Source organism: Caenorhabditis remanei, chromosome II (genome assembly GCF_010183535.1).
Source record: "Caenorhabditis remanei strain PX506 chromosome II, whole genome shotgun sequence".
Lineage (NCBI taxonomy): Eukaryota > Metazoa > Nematoda > Chromadorea > Rhabditida > Rhabditidae > Caenorhabditis > Caenorhabditis remanei.
In genome coordinates this window covers 12,880,677-12,899,591 of record NC_071329.1, presented here as the reverse complement: position 1 = coordinate 12,899,591, position 18,915 = coordinate 12,880,677, and the positions used below count along the sequence as shown (strand labels likewise).

At 36.1% G+C, this 18,915-nt stretch overlaps 7 protein-coding genes across 7 annotated transcripts; 4 read left to right on the top strand and 3 right to left on the bottom strand.

Annotated features, from left to right (window-relative positions):
* Nucleotides 1-723: 723 nt before the first annotated feature.
* GCK72_006517 (uncharacterized protein) lies at nt 724-2,117 on the top strand (the record flags this gene model as incomplete). Its single annotated transcript, XM_003113780.2, has 3 exons — nt 724-770; nt 1,146-1,905; nt 1,950-2,117. The coding sequence occupies 3 exons, from the start codon at nt 724-726 to the stop codon at nt 2,115-2,117; spliced, it is 975 nt and encodes a 324-aa protein (XP_003113828.2).
* Nucleotides 2,118-2,205: 88 nt separating this feature from the next.
* On the bottom strand, nt 2,206-2,607 carry GCK72_006516 (uncharacterized protein; the record flags this gene model as incomplete). Its single annotated transcript, XM_003113681.2, has 2 exons — nt 2,206-2,374; nt 2,423-2,607. The coding sequence occupies 2 exons, from the start codon at nt 2,605-2,607 to the stop codon at nt 2,206-2,208; spliced, it is 354 nt and encodes a 117-aa protein (XP_003113729.2).
* A 966-nt stretch (nt 2,608-3,573) lies between these two features.
* On the top strand, nt 3,574-4,582 carry GCK72_006515 (uncharacterized protein; the record flags this gene model as incomplete). The annotated part of the gene is made up of 5 exons (XM_053725663.1): nt 3,574-3,650; nt 3,695-3,748; nt 3,844-3,940; nt 3,985-4,408; nt 4,485-4,582. 5 exons carry the CDS (start codon nt 3,574-3,576, stop codon nt 4,580-4,582), a joined length of 750 nt encoding a protein of 249 aa, XP_053589857.1.
* On the bottom strand, nt 3,980-6,855 carry GCK72_006514 (uncharacterized protein; the record flags this gene model as incomplete). The annotated part of the gene is made up of 5 exons (XM_003113548.2): nt 3,980-4,078; nt 5,239-5,365; nt 5,454-6,044; nt 6,162-6,461; nt 6,788-6,855. 5 exons carry the CDS (start codon nt 6,853-6,855, stop codon nt 3,980-3,982), a joined length of 1,185 nt encoding a protein of 394 aa, XP_003113596.2.
* Nucleotides 6,856-7,698: 843 nt separating this feature from the next.
* On the top strand, nt 7,699-10,334 carry GCK72_006513 (uncharacterized protein; the record flags this gene model as incomplete). Its single annotated transcript, XM_053725662.1, has 2 exons — nt 7,699-7,886; nt 9,740-10,334. 2 exons carry the CDS (start codon nt 7,699-7,701, stop codon nt 10,332-10,334), a joined length of 783 nt encoding a protein of 260 aa, XP_053589856.1.
* Nucleotides 10,335-11,278: 944 nt separating this feature from the next.
* GCK72_006512 (uncharacterized protein) lies at nt 11,279-15,921 on the bottom strand (the record flags this gene model as incomplete). Its single annotated transcript, XM_053725661.1, has 6 exons — nt 11,279-11,380; nt 13,168-13,231; nt 13,279-13,869; nt 13,971-14,201; nt 15,399-15,515; nt 15,836-15,921. 6 exons carry the CDS (start codon nt 15,919-15,921, stop codon nt 11,279-11,281), a joined length of 1,191 nt encoding a protein of 396 aa, XP_053589855.1.
* A 437-nt stretch (nt 15,922-16,358) lies between these two features.
* On the top strand, nt 16,359-17,188 carry GCK72_006511 (uncharacterized protein; the record flags this gene model as incomplete). The annotated part of the gene is made up of 3 exons (XM_003113569.2): nt 16,359-16,435; nt 16,481-16,577; nt 16,628-17,188. 3 exons carry the CDS (start codon nt 16,359-16,361, stop codon nt 17,186-17,188), a joined length of 735 nt encoding a protein of 244 aa, XP_003113617.2.
* Nucleotides 17,189-18,915: the final 1,727 nt, after the last annotated feature.

Sequence of the window (18,915 nt, the reverse complement as noted above, 5' to 3'; positions counted from 1 at the left end):
CTTTCTCCACTCATAGATCTTTCACGCACCTGTGCTCTATTAAATTTGCAAACAAAGGAGCAAAAAGGTGTGAAAGAATTGGATTCCAAAGTGGTTGTGTTGTGCTGAAAAATTCATGAATTCCTTTTTCTTTTTGCAGCCGTCGTGCCATTGGTTCTCAATTTGGTTTCTCTTGTGCCGATCTTCTACAGACGCCAACAAAAGGGCAAATCAATAAGGTAAAGAGAGAGAAGGGGGAAGTTGGTTGAATATGCTCCCACCTTCGACCAAAAAATAACTTATTTCATTTCATCTGAAATTTGATATTGGTATTTATGCATTTATGTATTAGCCGACGCAAATCAATCTTCTATTTCTGTTTTTCTTCTCGTGCATATGTTTTGGTGTGTACTTGAGACTAACAAGTTAGCAGGGGAGAAAGAATTGTTGGGAATAGTCGGAGTCAAACCCAACAGAATTAGTGGGAGGAATAACAACAATTTATCTTGTTTTTCATTTCATCGGAAACCCATTTCAGCATGTCAACCCGATATACATCCGTGTCGGGCCCAATGGTAACCCATCAATCTTTTCAATTTCCCGTTCTGAAAACGAGCTCTTTTACTCCCAAGATTGGGTTCTCTTTTTCTTCTTCTTTTTCCGAATTCACCGTAATCTTCTTCTTTTTGCAGGGACAATGCAAGTCTTCAACCACTCGTTTGGCTTCTCGTCGTCGATGTGCTTATGTCCGCCCAACTCGTCGTCCCAATCCACAACTTTTTGATGGAAAAGTGAGTCAGTAATCCCTACAGGGTTTAACTTTTTGTAGGGAGAGAGGCCAGATTCTTCTTTCTTTTTAATTCTACCTCTTTCCCTTTCTTCATCGTCCAAAAAACTTTTCTGTTTCAAAGGAATTATTCATTGAGGAGGTGGAGGGGAAGAGTTTCATTGCGACCGGAAGTAATTGAACTTTTTTGGAAGAAGAGTACCATGTCATAAAACATCAGTAGGTCACGAAAACTCAGAAAACAGAAAAAAGAAGTCTAGACCGCTATTATTTATCCGACAATTATCGGAGAAACATGAATATAATAACAAAGAAAACGGGAGGAAAGAGAGAAAAAATTGAGTGAATGGAGGGGAAAAGAAACAAGTTTTAATTTCAGGGGAACGTTTTCCGAATGGAGTTGTATTGCTTATGGAGCAGCTGACATGACGCTGTCATTGGTCGAAGTTCTTCTGGCGTGTATGATTGCTTTCGACCGATACATCGTGACGATAACACCGAAATGGGGGAAATGGAGGTGCCATTCCAACTACTTCAAACTCATTATCTTCGGAGCAATTGCAGTTGGATTATGGAGTTTTGTACCGACAGCTGGATATGGAAAATACAGTACATTCCATCATAACATGTTCTGTTCGATCGATTGGCGACAAGGAAATATTGAACCGGATTCTGAGAAATCAAGGCTCTCCGCTCATCGATACATCGCATTTTTGACTGCCACGTGTCTCGTATTCTTTTTGATTCCAGTCTGCATCGCTTCTTCTCTCTATTACAGTATCATTGATCATGTTGACAGTCAAAATTCTTCTGAAGTCGTGCAATTGGAAAACGGAGTTCCAAAACCAGAAGTTTGCACGTGGGCACCAAAGAACCACGTGGCAAAAGTAGGTCTCGGATGTCTTCTCGTGTCAGTTCTGCCATTCTTCGCCTATTCAGTCGTCTGCCTGAATCCAATGAAATCAGATTTCCATCAGATCCATTATATCGTCATCCCAGTTATCATCAGTCGTATAAGCACTCTTCTCAATCCAATATTCTACGTGTGGCTCAATCCGGAGATAATTCCAATCAACGAGTTCATTGCAAAACGGGCCAAACCTCGTCCACAAAGACCGTTGTATCATACTATCAATTTGGTAGGACTCTATGTCAATTATTTTACACCAAAACTAAATTTCAGATTGCCGATGTCCCTGGAATGTCTTTCCCAATTCTCACGCCTACAATTCCACGTCGTCAACTTCCAAAGATTCCACCACATCTGGCATCACCTTCCAAACCAAGTCTCAATGACTTTCTGGATGATGATTCTGATTCTGAACCAAAGGAACACACCCCAATGCTCTAAATATCATGAGATAAAACTAATCAAACGGGTTCAACATTTCTCTCCATTTATTTATTCACATCTGTCATTTAAATAACATTTCCTTTTTCTAAGCTGATTTTTTTTCTTCCGGTTTCGCTGCTTCTCCACTGTCCTCCACGTATTCAACTCCATTTTCTTCTTGTTGCTTGTTCTCTTCATCATAGAAAGTGTCAAGAAGTGTGGGATTCTTTCCGAGACATGGACGATTGTTGCATTGATAATAAATCGGATTCTTTCTGAAATTCATTTGGTTTCTGAAATTAAACTAATAGAAAGTAACTTACGGGCATCCACATGTTTCAGTTTTATCAACGCATACATACTTCGATAGCTGGAATCCTCCTCCACAAGTAACAGGACATGGCGTCACTGGGACAATGTCACACTCAACTTCACCATTTGGTGGAGCAGTGGTGATAGCAGCAGATGAAATTGTGATGAGAAGAGAGAAAAAAGCAACCAGAATCATGCTTTTTTCGAATGAAAATAAGCGAAGGGGTCGACTGGTCATAATGATTTTATGGATTCGTTTTGCAATTGATGAATTCGAGAAAGAAGATTCGAGAGAAGTGAAGGAAACGTACAAAGACGTCATATTTATGGAGAAACTTTTGTTTTCTCACAACTAAGGATCTTCAATTATGGGTGAGAAGCGATTAAGTGTGGGAATTCAGTCTTGTTAGAACAGAAAACTGTTCGAAAAAGTATACCTGAAATGTGTCAATCGAGAAATTATGACTTGAAAACTTGAAAAATTCAAGGAAAAAGCAGAATAAACAGAATCCAGATGAATTTTAAAAAAAGCTGATCAAGTTGTTTGAAATTCGAGAAAATCACATTTCTCATAGTCAGATGACATAACTTTGGCAAATCCGAACTGGTTTACACTTCACGTTTCAGCAGATTTTTGTTACAGAAGTTTGCCAACTGTCTATCTATATTGTGTAGGCTCCTTCCCAGGAGAAAACTGACTCTCCAACTTACCATCTGTTTCAAATTAGTTCTCAAAAATCGATTCAATCACTAATGTTTCCTCTTCTTACTTTTTTCATTTTCTAACAAAAACAACCACGAGATACATCAGTGACAATTCCACCTCCTCCCACTTCTCACACCTTTCACATACGCGGTCCCAAACTTTGCATATTTATTTTTCTCATAGTCAGTTCATTTCAATTTCTGTGACTATATCTCACAAATTTCTTATTCTTCTTATTTAAAAACCGTAATATTTGTGATCCGACCACCTCGTACGACGTTTTCGAAATCTTTGATGAAGTTGGTCACAAAATTTTGTGACCAATTATTGTGCTCATCGCAGAGATTGAGAGACGGAGAGAAGTAAACAGAGGAAAGGTGAAATGTATAAAAAGGGTTCTTTTCGGGAAAACAGAAAACAGAAATTTGTTTCATTGGTATCATTGAGTCCTAGAAAATGTCAGTTGCTCACAGTCTTCTACAATACAAAGATTCCAATGGGAAGGTCTATGAAGGAGATCTTTACGTTCCAAGGTTTGTTTTTTTTTCATTTTGAAAACTGATGGTAATCATTCTAGGAATCTAAATAGTAGAATTGAGTGTGGGTTAGATTGTCTCTCGTCTCGAGTAAGGTAATTTTGAAGTTGTTGTTGTTGCTTCTGTTTTGTGATACTGTAGATTCTTTAAAAGTTTGAAAAATCCGTTTCATTATTATCTTGAATTTCAGAACAACTGGAATGAGAAAACTGCCTGGCGTAGTTATCTATCCTGCATTCCGCGGAATCACGGAATTCGAAAAAGAGAAAGCAAAGGCTCTTGCTCAGGTAACTTTTCACTATTCGAATGGAAGCAACATAGATTATTTAAGGAAGGATACATTGCTCTGGCAGCTGATCCATTTGGAAAAGGGATTCGTCCAACGGATAAGATGGAATGTCTCGGAATGGTTCGTCCATTGGTTTCTGAAAGAGTCAAGGGGCTGAAACCAGTGATCATCGCTGCAGTCAATGCAATCAAGACAGTTCAAGGCATTGATGTTCAGAAAATTGGAGCAATCGGCTTCTGCTTTGGAGGAACGTGTGTTCTGGATCTTGCCAGATACAATATTGGACTTAAAGCAGTTGTGTCTTATCATGGAACTCTGAAAGCAATTCCAGATATTCCACTTGATAAAATCGTTGGAACTGCTATTCAAGCTCATCATGGAGACGCAGATACTCATATTCCAAAAGAGCAAGTTGATGAATTCCTCGTGGAAATGAGAGCTAGAAACGCAGATTTCGTTTTTGCGAGTCATGCATTTGCGGAACACGGATTCACTGAGCCAGGTGAGTCTCTAATGGTTTAACATTCAAAAAAGTTTTTCAGATGCGGATTCGTTCGGACTTCCTGGAGTCAAATACAACGAGAAGGCAGCGAAACGATCATGGAGTGCAACTCTGTCGCTGTTCAAAGAAGTATTCTAACTAGAAAAATCTTCTTATTAACACTGTTTCGAACACTTAATGTACTTTTATAAAAGTTTACTGTTGACAATAAAGAATACGAAAATGCTGCTGATGATAAATTGAAGTGCAGTCATAAAGCCTCTGAGCATTCAGAGCCTCTTTATTCTAGTCACAAGTGTTACGAAACCGTCAGAATAGTACCGAAGAAAGTAAATTTCCACACGAAAATATTGCCCCCTCTAACTGATATACGGGTTACGATAGTTTCCTCAGAAATCCCAAGTTTCCGTCTTTTTGGCCTAAACTGGCTCTTCAAAGTAGAATTTTTAATGGAAAAATACGAAGAAAAATAAGAAAATGCCTATGGTAATTTTGGAAATTTTGGTAATTTGGTAATTGCTAAAATAGTAATTTTATTGATCAAAAACGTTTTATGTGAAATAAACGGAAAAAAATCATGGATAATGTGAAAATTCTCAAAGGTGGCTGTCTTAATGACGCAGCCTATTTTTTCGAGTTTTTGATGAAATCGCGAAATTGTTATGAGGGCCGATTGAATAAAGAAAATCTGGGTCAGTAAATAAAGTTAATTCAAAAAAAATGCGTCTTCAGTTGTTTTTCTGAAAATATATAACTCGAGAAATATCCAGTGGGTTATACTAATTGTCCAATACGTGAAAGAGAAATTGACCAAGTTTCCCTCTCATTACTGCACGCAATCCATCGCTTTGTCTTCTAAGAACACCGCTTCTATCCATATCATTCAATTCTTTGAATAATCGTTTGCAATAATCATGTACTCTGAAAACTGAAACTGTGCGAAAACCTCTATCACTTTTCATAGAGCGAAAGTTGTTCGGCATTAGAAGTGCATTAACTTTGTACTTACGGCAAATCGTAGTTAATTTTGTCTTCCTCAGCGTTCCATGGAGCTAAACTGAATTGATTTAATACAATTGGAGCGTCTACATCTGTATCCAACAAAACGGCCATTGTTCTAAGCTTTGTATATTTTCCTTCCAACCATTGATTCACAAATTTTATCAAACTGTTCTCTCTGACGGAAGGTACTATTGCAACCAGATTTTGACAATCAAACTTCAATAGATATGACCCGTCAATCCAAGACGAACAATCAATAAACAAATTATTGATTTGATGAAATTTACAAGAATCTTTTAATGGATTGTTCCGTTTATAGCTTTTAGAGAAAAGTGCTCGTGTCACATGGAATTTCTCAAAAAACTCATCAACAATTCGAGAGTTAACAGTTGTATCAAGTAGTGTAACATCTCTAACTGTGTTCGTATATGGGAGTTCATTCATATAATCCAGAGATAATTTGAATTGCATTTCTGGTTCAACTCGGAATACTTCACACATATGAGAATGAAGCGCAGTTGCAAATCTTTTCCGAGATGATTGATTTTCAAACGAACACCATAAAATTGGAGTGTTGGAGTTTTTCTTGAAGGTAATTCTGAAAGTAAATTGTTTTTTTTTCAATGTTCATAAACAGTTCATGTGATAAATCAAAAAAGAATTGAGTCTAGACCAGTGCTATAAACCGTACTAATTATCATGTAGCAAATCTTACCTACATTCCAAATCGATATACTTTGATTTTATTCTTTCTGTTCTAACGCCTCCCATTTTTTCGTTGTTCCAATTCCAGGTTATCACAATTTCTTCTTTTTCTGGTTCGTTTACCAATGCATAATTCATTTCTTCAGGTCTGTTCAAGACGAAAACGGTATAAGTTGGAGTGTGACGCATTCGTGAAACAAGAGCTCTAGTTCTCAATGAGCAAAAAGACAACAGAAGTAGCTCACTGGGCTTAAGATGCTTCAGAATATTCTCATAGACCAGAATTGGAAAATTGAGAATCCTCATTGTTCTGAAAAAGGAAAACCGCTAGATAATATGTTAAGGAATACTGAAAAGAAGAGAAAAAAAAATAGAATCAATAATTGGGGAGAGTTCTCATGAGAATAGTGACTCTAGCCTTTGGTCATGCGAGACTGGAAAAAGAAAAGGCACGAAACTTCCTAAAAATGAAAACTGTTTCTCTTTTTTAAGAGTAGAATCAACTACTCTGGATATTCCTCAACTACACGTTTGAATCATAACGAACACAACGACGTCACATTACGACTGTCTAAACGTTGTTCAAAGAGTATTTGACACTGCACGGTCTCCCAACCTCTTCTTGGACGCACAAACAGTATGTCGTCGTCCACCACCTCTCCGTGTGGTCCCATATTGATTGTTCTCCATAAGGCCAGGGCCATGAGAAAAGGAATAGTAGTTTGAATTGATTAACAGTTTTATACTTTTCGGAATATAGACACTGAAAAATTTCTAATCAACACAAGTTTGAATCAGAACGAACACAACGACACACATCGTTCTAGAAGTACTTGGCAGTTTTTCTGCATCAGTATTTGCGAAACACGGTCTGGAAAGATTTGAAGTTTTATAACAAAAATTCAAAAAAATGAGAATCTTGATTAGATTTTTCCAATCAATTAAATTTTTCAGTGTCTATATTCCGAAAAGTATAAAACTGTTAATCAAATCAAACTACTATTCCTTTTCTCATGGCCCTGGTCTCGTGGGTAACAATCAATAAAGAACCATAAAAAGAGGTTGTGGACAACGGCATACTGATAGTGAATGTGTGTCCAAGAAGACTTTGGGAGACCGTGCAGTGTCAAGTACTCCGAGAACGTTGTGTGAGCAGACGTAATCTGACGTCGTTGTGTTCGTTCTGATTCAAACTTGTAGTTTTGGAATATCGAGAGTAGTTGATTCTACACTGAAACAGTTAAATTCAATTTCAAGAAAAGTTTTCTTTTTCAGAGTGCTTCGGGTTTTTTTCAATCTCGCATGACCAAACGCTAAGCCACTATTCTCATGAGAACCCCCCCCCCCCCATTATCGATTCCTTCATCTTCTTTCTCTGCTATTCAATATTCCTTAACATATTTTCTAGCAGTTTTTCTTTTTTCAGAACAATGAGGTTTCTCAATTTTCCATATCTGGTCCAAGAGAATATTCAGAAGCATCTCGAGCCCAGTGAGCTACTTCTCTTGTCTTTTTGCTCTTTGAAGACTCGAGCTCTTGTTTCAAGAATGCGTCACAATCCAACTTATACCGTTTTCCTTCTGAATAAGCCTAAGAAGATGAGTTATGGATTTGTAGAAAAACCAGAAAAAGAACAAATATTGCTGAGCTGGACTTGGAAGAAGATAGCGATGGAGAGTGAAAATCTAGATAATTGGACTCAACTCAAATTCAAAGATGTGCATTTAGACTGCAGGTTAGCTTTTGAAGAATATATTTTTATTACTGTTATTCATTTATTTATATATTTCCTTACTGTTTCTGAATACAACCAGTTGGCCGCTTACTGATACCTCTCAATTTTCCATTTTATTGAAGGTTAGTTAGAATATTCACTCTGCTCAAAGTGAAGTTAGAAGTTATCGTGGTAATAAGTTTTCTCAATTTGAAAGTAAGCCAGTCATTATCCAAAGAAATCTTCTGGGGTTTTTGTTGAAGTTTGAAGAATAAAATTCAGTGAGGCCACTAATTGCCATTTGATATGCCGTTTTAGGGTATGTAGAGCAAAATATAACTTTGTCTTTATACAGTGCGTGCAAAAAGGATAGGACACCCCTCGATTTCGGGTCTCCTGAATGAACGAAAAAAGTTATGAAAATTTTGACACTGCCATTCGATTCAGCGTACAAAATAACCCCCGGGTACATATTTTCATCATCTTACCACTTCATATTGCCATACCACCAGAAAATCACTTTTTTGGGCGTGCAAAAAGGATAGGACATCCTCGAAAATCCGATTTTCAGTTGATTTTTCGGAATTCTTTTTTCACGAATAATTGTTTTAAAATATCAAAATATGCTTTTTATGTAGTTTTCAAGTATTTTCTCATGTTTTCCCTCATTTTCAACTCCGGTAGGCAATGTTAGACAATGTTCAAAATCGACCTCTCAGAAATACTTACTGTTTCAGAGTTTGACGGCGTGTATCTCAGTGCTCAGATAACGTACATTTCTGAAACTTGGCAGAAATGTCAATCATGTATCTGGTAATCAAATACACAAAGATTATATAAAATAATTGCAGTTTTAGAAAGTTCCACTCAAAACTCTAGAACTCGTGTGGACAAAAATTCACTATTTTCAAAAAAGTGTTTAAAATCTATACAAATAGTCTGAACTTGTTTGCAAAGCATTGTTATGTTATTTTGTCAAGTTTTGTAATCATCTCCTTTACTTTAGTGGAAGAATATTCGTTCGAAACACATTTTTTGAAAATAGTGAATTTTTGTCCACACGAGTTCCAGAGTTTTGAGTGGAACTTTCTAAAACTGCCATTATTTTATATAATCTTTGTGTATTTAATTACCAGATACATGATTGACATTTCTGCCAAGTTTCAGAAATGTACGTTATCTGAGCACTGAGATACACATCCTGAAACTCTGAAACAGTAAGTATTTCTGAGAGGTCGATTTTGAACATTGTCTAACATTGCCTGCCGGAGTTGAAAATGAGGGAAAACATGAGAAAATACTTGAAAACTACATAAAAAGCATATTTTGATATGTTAAAACAATTATTCGTGAAAAAAAATTCCGAAAAATCAACTGAAAATCGGATTTTCGAGGATGTCCTATCCTTTTTGCACGCCCAAAAAAGTGACTTTCTGGTGGTATGGCAATATGAAAAGTGGTAAGATGATGAAAATATGTACCCGGGGGTTATTTTGTACGCTGAATCGAATGGCAGTGTCAAAATTTTCATAACTTTTTTCGTTCATTCAGGAGACCCGAAATCGAGGGGTGTCCTATCCTTTTTGCACGCACTGATAGTTGACAACTTTTTTGCACTCCTTAGAGATTTATAGATTTGCAAACAATGTCCTCTTCGAACCAACTCTTTTCAAAGAAGAACAGTGAGTTTCTTAGCTTTTCATATCAGTTAACTGTAACTCTTAAAGTCAGAAAAGTTGTCAATTACAAAAATAAATAACTACTTCTGATCTATAGATTCTTCTAACAATCGACAATATTGGACCGTTATTGACACTGAATCTGTTATTTTCAAATGAAATTGTACTAATAGATATTGTTAGTCATTATTTCAGAGTAACATTCCATAGAAAACTCAACATCCCCACATTGGTGTGTAGATGTGAAGACGTTTCGACTCGAAAACGATTTGCAACTGCACTTCATTCGCATATGCGTGAGGTGTTTCATGTGAAACCGGAAATGCAATTCAAACTGTCTCTGGATTATATGGAGGAACTACCGTATACAAATACAGTTAGAGATGTAACATTCCTTAAAACTTCGGTGAATTCAACAGTCGCTGATGAGTTCTTCGAAAAGTTCCACGTTACACGAGCACTTTTCTGTCAACGTTCCGTTCCAGACAGGCTTTTGAAAAATTCCTGCAAATTTCGTGAAATCAATAATTTGTTTATCAGCTGGTCTCCTTGGCTGGATATATCGCGTTTGCTCAAAGTGAAATGTGAAAATATAATGTTTTCAAGCTCCACGTTACACAAGAAAGATATGATTCATCTTTTAAATAACTGGTTAGAAGGGAATAATACACGTCTGAAATCGATGTCAATGTTCAAAAGCGTCGCTGATGACACTCACCTTATAATGGATAATTTCAATTTGGAAGCATGGGATCCAGAAGTTGATAAAATCGAATATGACGAACCGTAAGTGAAAAATTACAGAAACCGTTTTTATATCTATAGACCCATTTTATTGGTTTCAGAGTTCACGATTACTGTGAGGCACTTCTCTATTTTCTGTATGACATCAATAAATATATGCTGAGAAGCGGGATTCTCAGAAGACAAAGCGATGGCTCACGTGCATTGATTCGGGCCACTGAATACCAGTTACATTTTCTGGTTTTAAAAAATTAAGTTCAATCTTAATTGTTTATATCAAAGAGCGTTTAAACTCTGGCATTTGGAATGTCATTGTATAAAAACTTTGTCTTTACTTTACTTTTCATGCTACAAGCTTTCAACTGTTTCCCTTTTTTCGTCATATTATTCACTCTCATTTTGAATTTATTGGATTAGTGGGTGAAAACCGTCCTGGATTTGTGAGTCTACAGCATTTTTCTTTTGCAACCGAATACAATTGATTTTTACTGGCATCTAATCCCATAAAGGTTCATCAAATTTGTGTTTTCAAATTATAAATTATATTTTCAACGAATTGTTTTATAATACAATTTAATCTTGTGAAATTCGTTGTTTGACAATGCCGCAGACTTCATAATTACTGTTTATGACTACTTCCAGTGTGGAAACACCATTTCGGATAGTTGCAAACGGAACACCGGTAGGGAAATCATCCGGTCAAGAGAGAAGCCATTTACTACGACATTGCCATTCATACCACACCTGCTTATTTTTTTTCATAAGTTTCTGCATTCTGAATTACCCCATTCAACGCAATCACAGAATTAAACAAATAAATTATTTATTTTACAAGACAAGCAAATATAATTTAAAAAGAAGACAATTGACTTCACTAAACTCGTACATGGGATGGTGATGGGAATGCGGGATTGGAAAGTATGGCGGGGTAAAGCATCTTTTGAACGGTGACCCGAAGAAATAACAAGTAGATGGAGGGTGCCAGAGTCCTTATAACTGATCCTCCGCTGGCTCTTCAGCAGCTTGTTCTCCTCCTTCACCTCCAGCCGAGTAAAGCTTGGAGATGATTGGCTGGACAACCGATTCGAGCTCCTCAAAAATATTACATAATTTATAAAGTTTTCGCTAGTTTTTTTTTACATACCTTCTTTTGTTCCTTATTTTCCTCGGTGGTAGCGTCCTGATTGTTTCCGAGCCATTCTTAACCATTGGTCGTTCTCCCTCGTAAATTACGATGGAGACAGCGCTTTGGCTATCGGAGGCAGTAGAGAACACTTGACTCTTCTTTGTTGGTTGGGTTTCACACGACGGAAAGTTTTGATTTTTGTCTGCAACATTGCTCTTGTGGTAAGTATTTTTAGCAAAACTATCATTATGTAAAAGGTAGATTTCAGATAGTTTAAATTGCTGGGCTATGTTTGACCGCATCTATCTTCAATTTTAGTGTTGTTTCTAAACTATATTACACAGTTCCAGATCACGTAAGTTTGAATGGAAAAATGGAAACAGATTAGATTTCTTCAAGTTATCTACAAGTAATTTTTTCCTAAAGTTTCAGATCCATCCGGTCAATTTGCAACAGGTTATGACCAAAAAATCTTTTGAGCGGTACTGTATACATTTCAGAAAAAATGTTTTTGTAGGCTTTCTGAAAATGTTCAGAAAATGTTTATTTTATTGATTCAAGTAATGAAAGAGAAAAAAGAGAAAACCAGGAAAAAGACATGTTGACAATGTCTTATAGAGAAAAGAAACATAACAAATATACATACAGTAGCGGTTATAGGTGAGTATACCTCCATACTTTCATGCGTATCTCAGCTGAAATAAGTCCGTTTTGCATGAACTTTTTTTGACAGATATCCGAATTATCCAGTAAAACTGACATAAGATCCTGCTTTTTTTCCTGATCTTGATTTTAAAATCTGGAAAAACTTTTCATTTTTGAATTGGACCTTATGGTTTTTTGAGTCAAAAATGTTAAGGAAAGTTTATAAAACAAAATATTATGTTGAAATGCTTCTGCGTATCTTGATCACCGTGCTACAGCTCCAGAAGAACAAAATGGTATACTTGGATAAAACGTTATAATTCATCGTAAATTGATCCGAATCAGCCAAAAAATGTGGGAAAAGATAGGTATCATATTTATCAACATTATTACTATTGAAAATCAGGAATTTGTGAAAACAGTTTTTAACCTATTTTCACTCAAAAAACTTCGATTTCCAAGTTTTACATAATTTTTCATGATTGTAGATTATATAGCAGTAACAGCTCGCAAGTTTGAGTTGAGTTTTACATGAAAAACGAAATTCTGACTTTATTTTAGTTAGTTACAGTTGTTTCCTAATCAAAAAACATGAAAAATTGGGTAAAACTTGGAAATCAAAGTGAGTGAAAAAGATTCAAAAGATAATTTGCTACATTGGACTTCTGGAGCTGTAGCAAGGTGATCAAGATGCACAGAAGCATTGAAGCATTATATTTTGTTGCCATGAACGTTGTTCAACAACATAAAAAATCGTCCAGTTCAAAATAAATAGTTTTTTTTTCGAATTTTTAAATCGAGATCAGAAAAAAATGATAATCAAAAAAATCAGCTGATTACTTCGAACAAAAACTTATGCCAGCTTTACTGGATATTTCAGTTATCTGTCAAAAAATAAGTTGATGCAAAACGGACTTATTTCAGCTGAGATACGCATGAAAATATGGAGGTATACTCACCTATGACCGCTACTGTATTTTACAAAAGGAAAACACAGAAAAAAATAAAATGATTTCACTCATCCCTTGTTATGCAGTACGTGAAAGTGAAACTGTGCAGTCGAGAGCCTGATTATTGCACGTAGTCCGTCACATTTTCTTTTAAGTACTCCGTTTCTCGTCTCTTCTCTATGAATGAAGTCGTGCCATATTTTTTCACAATATTCGTGAATTCTAAAATACCAAAACTTTTAAAAAAAGTTCCAATAGTATTCACTCACGGTTTATTATATTCTAGTTTATCCACTTCAGGATTCCATGGACTTGAATCAAAATGATCTAGTATAGTATCAGCATCGATGCCTATGTTTGAAAGAACATACATTGTTTTTAGCCTTGTATTGCTTCCTTCTAACCACTGGTTTACAAAACTGATCAAATCACGTATTTGGAGACTCGATTCAGCCATTATCAGATTTTCACAGTCCATTTCGAGAAATTGTGAGGGATTGAGCCAACAAGATGTGTTTAAAAAAAGATTATTGACTCGATGAAATTTGATAGAATTCTTTAATGGATTGTTCAGTCTATGACTTTTAGAGAAAAGTGCTCGTGTCACATGGAACTTGTCAAAAAACTCATCAACAGCTTGAGGGTTAAAATTTGTATCAAGTAGTGTGACATCTCTAACTGCATTCGTATACGGAAGTTCATCCATGTAATCCAGAGACAATTTGAATTGCATTTCTGGTTTCACATGAAACACCTCACACATATATGAATGTAATGAAGTTGCAAATCTTTTCCGAGATGATTGATTTTCGAACGAACACCATAAAATTGGAGTGTTTGAGTTTTTCTTGAAGGTGATTCTGAAAGTAGATTGTTTTTTTCAATGTTCATGTTCATAAACAGTTGATAAATCAAAGAAGAATTGAGTCGAGACCAGTGCCATAAATGTAACAAATCTTACCTACATTCCAAATCGATATTCTTTGATTTTACTCTTTCTGTTCTAACACCTCCCATTTTTTCGTTTTCCCAATTCCAGGTTATCACAATTTCTTCTTTTTCCGGTTGGTCTACCAATGCATAATTCATTTCTTCAGGTCTGTCCAATACGAAAATCGAATGAGTTGGAGTGTGACGCATTCTTGATACAGTGCGTGCAAAAAGGATAGGACACCCCTCGATTTCGGGTCTCCTGAATGAACGAAAAAAGTTATGAAAATTTTGACACTGCCATTCGATTCAGCGTACAAAATAACCCCCGGGTACATATTTTCATCATCTTACCACTTCATATTGCCATACCACCAGAAAATCACTTTTTTGGGCGTGCAAAAAGGATAGGACATCCTCGAAAATCCGATTTTCAGTTGATTTTTCGGAATTCTTTTTTCACGAATAATTGTTTTAAAATATCAAAATATGCTTTTTATGTAGTTTTCAAGTATTTTCTCATGTTTTCCCTCATTTTCAACTCCGGTAGGCAATGTTAGACAATGTTCAAAATCGACCTCTCAGAAATACTTACTGTTTCAGAGTTTGACGGCGTGTATCTCAGTGCTCAGATAACGTACATTTCTGAAACTTGGCAGAAATGTCAATCATGTATCTGGTAATCAAATACACAAAGATTATATAAAATAATTGCAGTTTTAGAAAGTTCCACTCAAAACTCTAGAACTCGTGTGGACAAAAATTCACTATTTTCAAAAAAGTGTTTAAAATCTATACAAATAGTCTGAACTTGTTTGCAAAGCATTGTTATGTTATTTTGTCAAGTTTTGTAATCATCTCCTTTACTTTAGTGGAAGAATATTCGTTCGAAACACATTTTTTGAAAATAGTGAATTTTTGTCCACACGAGTTCCAGAGTTTTGAGTGGAACTTTCTAAAACTGCCATTATTTTATATAATCTTTGTGTATTTAATTACCAGATACATGATTGACATTTCTGCCAAGTTTCAGAAATGTACGTTATCTGAGCACTGAGATACACATCCTGAAACTCTGAAACAGTAAGTATTTCTGAGAGGTCGATTTTGAACATTGTCTAACATTGCCTGCCGGAGTTGAAAATGAGGGAAAACATGAGAAAATACTTGAAAACTACATAAAAAGCATATTTTGATATGTTAAAACAATTATTCGTGAAGAAAAATTCCGAAAAATCAACTGAAAATCGGATTTTCGAGGATGTCCTATCCTTTTTGCACGCCCAAAAAAGTGACTTTCTGGTGGTATGGCAATATGAAAAGTGGTAAGATGATGAAAATATGTACCCGGGGGTTATTTTGTACGCTGAATCGAATGGCAGTGTCAAAATTTTCATAACTTTTTTCGTTCATTCAGGAGACCCGAAATCGAGGGGTGTCCTATCCTTTTTGCACGCACTGTACAAGAGCTCTAGTTTTCAATGAGCAAAAAGACAAGAGAAGTAGCTCACTGGGCTCGAGATGCTTCAGAATATTCTCATAGACCAGATATGGAAAATTGAGAATCCGCATTGTTCTGAAATTAGGTAATATTTGAAAAAAATAAAATTAATGGAGAAAAGGTAACAACACAGCAATCAATATGGCACAAGAGATTCTTGAGAAGAAGACGAAAAGAACAGTGTTCTGTGGGAAGAAGTGGGCGAAAAGAGGATAACTTCTTCATATTACACTTCTAATTAAATAACGTCATCAAATCTTTCTTGCTTAAAAACATTCAACTCTAAGTGAACTAGATTTCTAGCTCAGATATAGTAAATTAGTATTATTATGAAGAGGATTTGAATCCACACAATGATTGAATATTTCCTAATTACTCTTCTTGGACGCACAAACAGTACATCGTCGTCCTCCACATCTCCGTGTGGTCCCTTATTGATTGTTCTCCACATAGCCAGGACAATAAGTAATAGGGAGAGCATGATAAAATCGGCATTTCATGCAAAGTCGACTAGATTGAGCATGAAGTTACACTCGGAGAAAGAAGGATGGATTTATTTCGAAGGATGGTTCGAAGATATTAAAGTAATCACTTGTGTCGATGAAAATTCTGAAAGGATTCCACGGGAATTGAGTGTACTTCTTCTAGAATTGGATGCTGATATAATTTTTTGAAGATTACTTTCTTAAGAGCAAAACAGCTCACAATGTATTTCCTGCAATTAAACCCGTGTAATTGATGCCACACAGTCGTTGTTTTGTTGCACCGTGTATACAAACATCGCAGAAAACGAGAAAAAGAGAAAATCAGGGAAAAGTATAATAATGACCACATGAAGATACGCAGACAGCAACAAACATCAAGAAGGTATAAATTGACAGTCACTTATCACATTTTCCCACTTTTTATCGTTTCGAGATGACCATTACTTCCAAACATATCGATTACAAAGACGCGGACGGCACCGTGTACGAAGGAGTCGTTTATATTCCAGAGTGAGTCTCCTTTTCAGGTTTTTTAAAATCAATTTTATTTTCCAGAAATGCAAAAAACTCCAAAGTACCAGCCGTTTTGGTTTTCCCAGCTTTCCGAGGAATCACTGAATTCGAGAAAGACAAGGGACATCAATTAGCAGAGGTATATTTCTTAAAACCACTTTTCTAAAACTCAATATTCCAATTCTTCAGCTCGGATATTTTGCATTTGTTGCTGATGTTTATGGAAAAGGAGTGAGACCAACTGAGAGAGCAGATGCATTCGCGACCATGGGTCCACTTGTTTCAAATCGTGTCGAGAAACTGAAACCAAGACTTTTCGCTGCTTTGGACACTTTGAAGACGTTTTCTGAAGTGGATCAATCGAAGATCGCAGCCATTGGATACTGTTTCGGTGGTCTCTGTGTTCTCGACTTGGCGAGATACAATGCAAAACTGAAGGTAGTGGTTTCTTATCATGGAACACTGAAACCAATTCCTGATCTTCCACTTGACCCAATTATTGAAACATCAGTTCAAGTTCATCATGGAGACGCAGATTTCCATATTGCCAAGGATCAAGTTGATGGATTCCACGAGGAGATGAGAACTCGTCAGGCAGACTTTGTATTTGTATCACATGCGAAGGCAGTTCATGCATTCACTGAACCAGAAGCTGACAGTTTCAATGCTCCAGGAATCGGATATAACGAGAAAGCAGCGAAGAGATCTTGGAAGGCAACACTTGGCATTTTCGACGAAGTTTTTGCTTGAAGACTGTGATACGAAAGTTGAAATGAATTGTTAATATGTTTATCAAAAATCTCTAATTTTGTTTTTTAAATTTACTTTTCGAGTTGGTCACACGATTCCGTGCTTTTCAATTGTATATTTTATCACTATTCAATGAAATATGAGATCGCAACTAGAATAGGACTTGAAACGTGCATTGAATACTAAATGAACTGTACTACTGGGAAGAACAGATAATAGTTACACATGCATCCAAATATAAATTCTGAGAGAATGCCATTGAACAGTTGAAACATATGATATATTCTGCATCATTTTCGCATTGTAATCGTAGAGGGGATACGTGAAATGGCTTTAAAACTTGAAAAATTGATTGAAAATAATTCTCTAAAATAAAAGGTGAGCTATATATTTGAACATGTATATGATCCCCCGAGACCCTTTTTCGAAAATTGTCACTTTTTGATTTCATGAGTTCGGTCAAATTTCACGTTTTGATTTGTATCTTTCCAAGTTTCAGTTTTGGTAAGTTGGTCCAATTAGCTTTTTTGTAGTCTACACTTTCACCTTTAACGTTTTTAATAGGTATTGTCGTCATTTACCTTCAGGGAGACCTTAAGTTCATACCCTAATTTGTAGACAAAGAAATCAAAGAAATCAGAAGGCAAAAAAAACATTTCGGTGGGGTGGGTTTGAACTCACGACCTTTTGAACGGCGGGCAAAAGCGTTAACCTTATGACTACCGTGTTCTTTTGTCAAAGTACTAATGATGGCCGTATATAAACTGCGTGGCGTTGAGCTGTTCAATCCCGTTTCCTTCGTTCTGAAAAGAAAACACGGTAACACGTAGAGAAGGGTCAATTGAGGTAACGTGTTAACATTTTTGTTAACACGTAGAGAAGGGTCAATTAAGGTAACAGTTGAAACATATGATATATTCTGCATCATTTTCGCATTGTAATCGTAGAGGAGATACGTGAAATGGCTTTAAAACTTGAAAAATTGATTGAAAATAATTCTCTAAAATAAAAGGTGAGCTATATATTTGAACATGTATATGATCCCCCGAGACCCTTTTTCGAAAATTGTCACTTTTTGATTTCATGAGTTCGGTCAAATTTCACGTTTTGATTTGTATCTTTCCAGGTTTCAGTTTTGGTAAGTTGGTCCAATTAGCTTTTTTGTAGTCTACACTTTCACCTTTAACGTTTTTAATAGGTATTGTCGTCATTTACCTTCAGGGAGACTCCTTAAGTTCATACCCTAATTTGTAGACAAAGAAATCGAAGAAATCAGAAAGGCAAAAAAAATTGGGTGGGGTGGGGTTTGAACTCGCGAGCTTTTGAACGGCGGGCAAAAGCGTTAACCTTATGACTACCGTGTTCTTTTGTCAAAGCACTAATGATGGCCGTATATAAACTGCGTGGCGTTGAGCTGTTCAATCCCGTTTCCTTCGTTCTGAAAAGAAAACACGGTAACACGTAGAGAAGGGTCAATTGAGGTAACGTGTTAACATTTTTGTTAACACGTAGAGAAGGGTCAATTGAGGTAACAGTTGAAACATATGATATATTCTGCATCATTTTCGCATTGTAATCGTAGAGGAGATACGTGAAATGGCTTTAAAACTCGAAAAATTGATTGAAAATAATTCTCTAAAATAAAAGGTGAGCTATATATTTGAACATGTATATGATCCCCCGAGACCCTTTTTCGAAAATTGTCACTTTTTGATTTCATGAGTTCG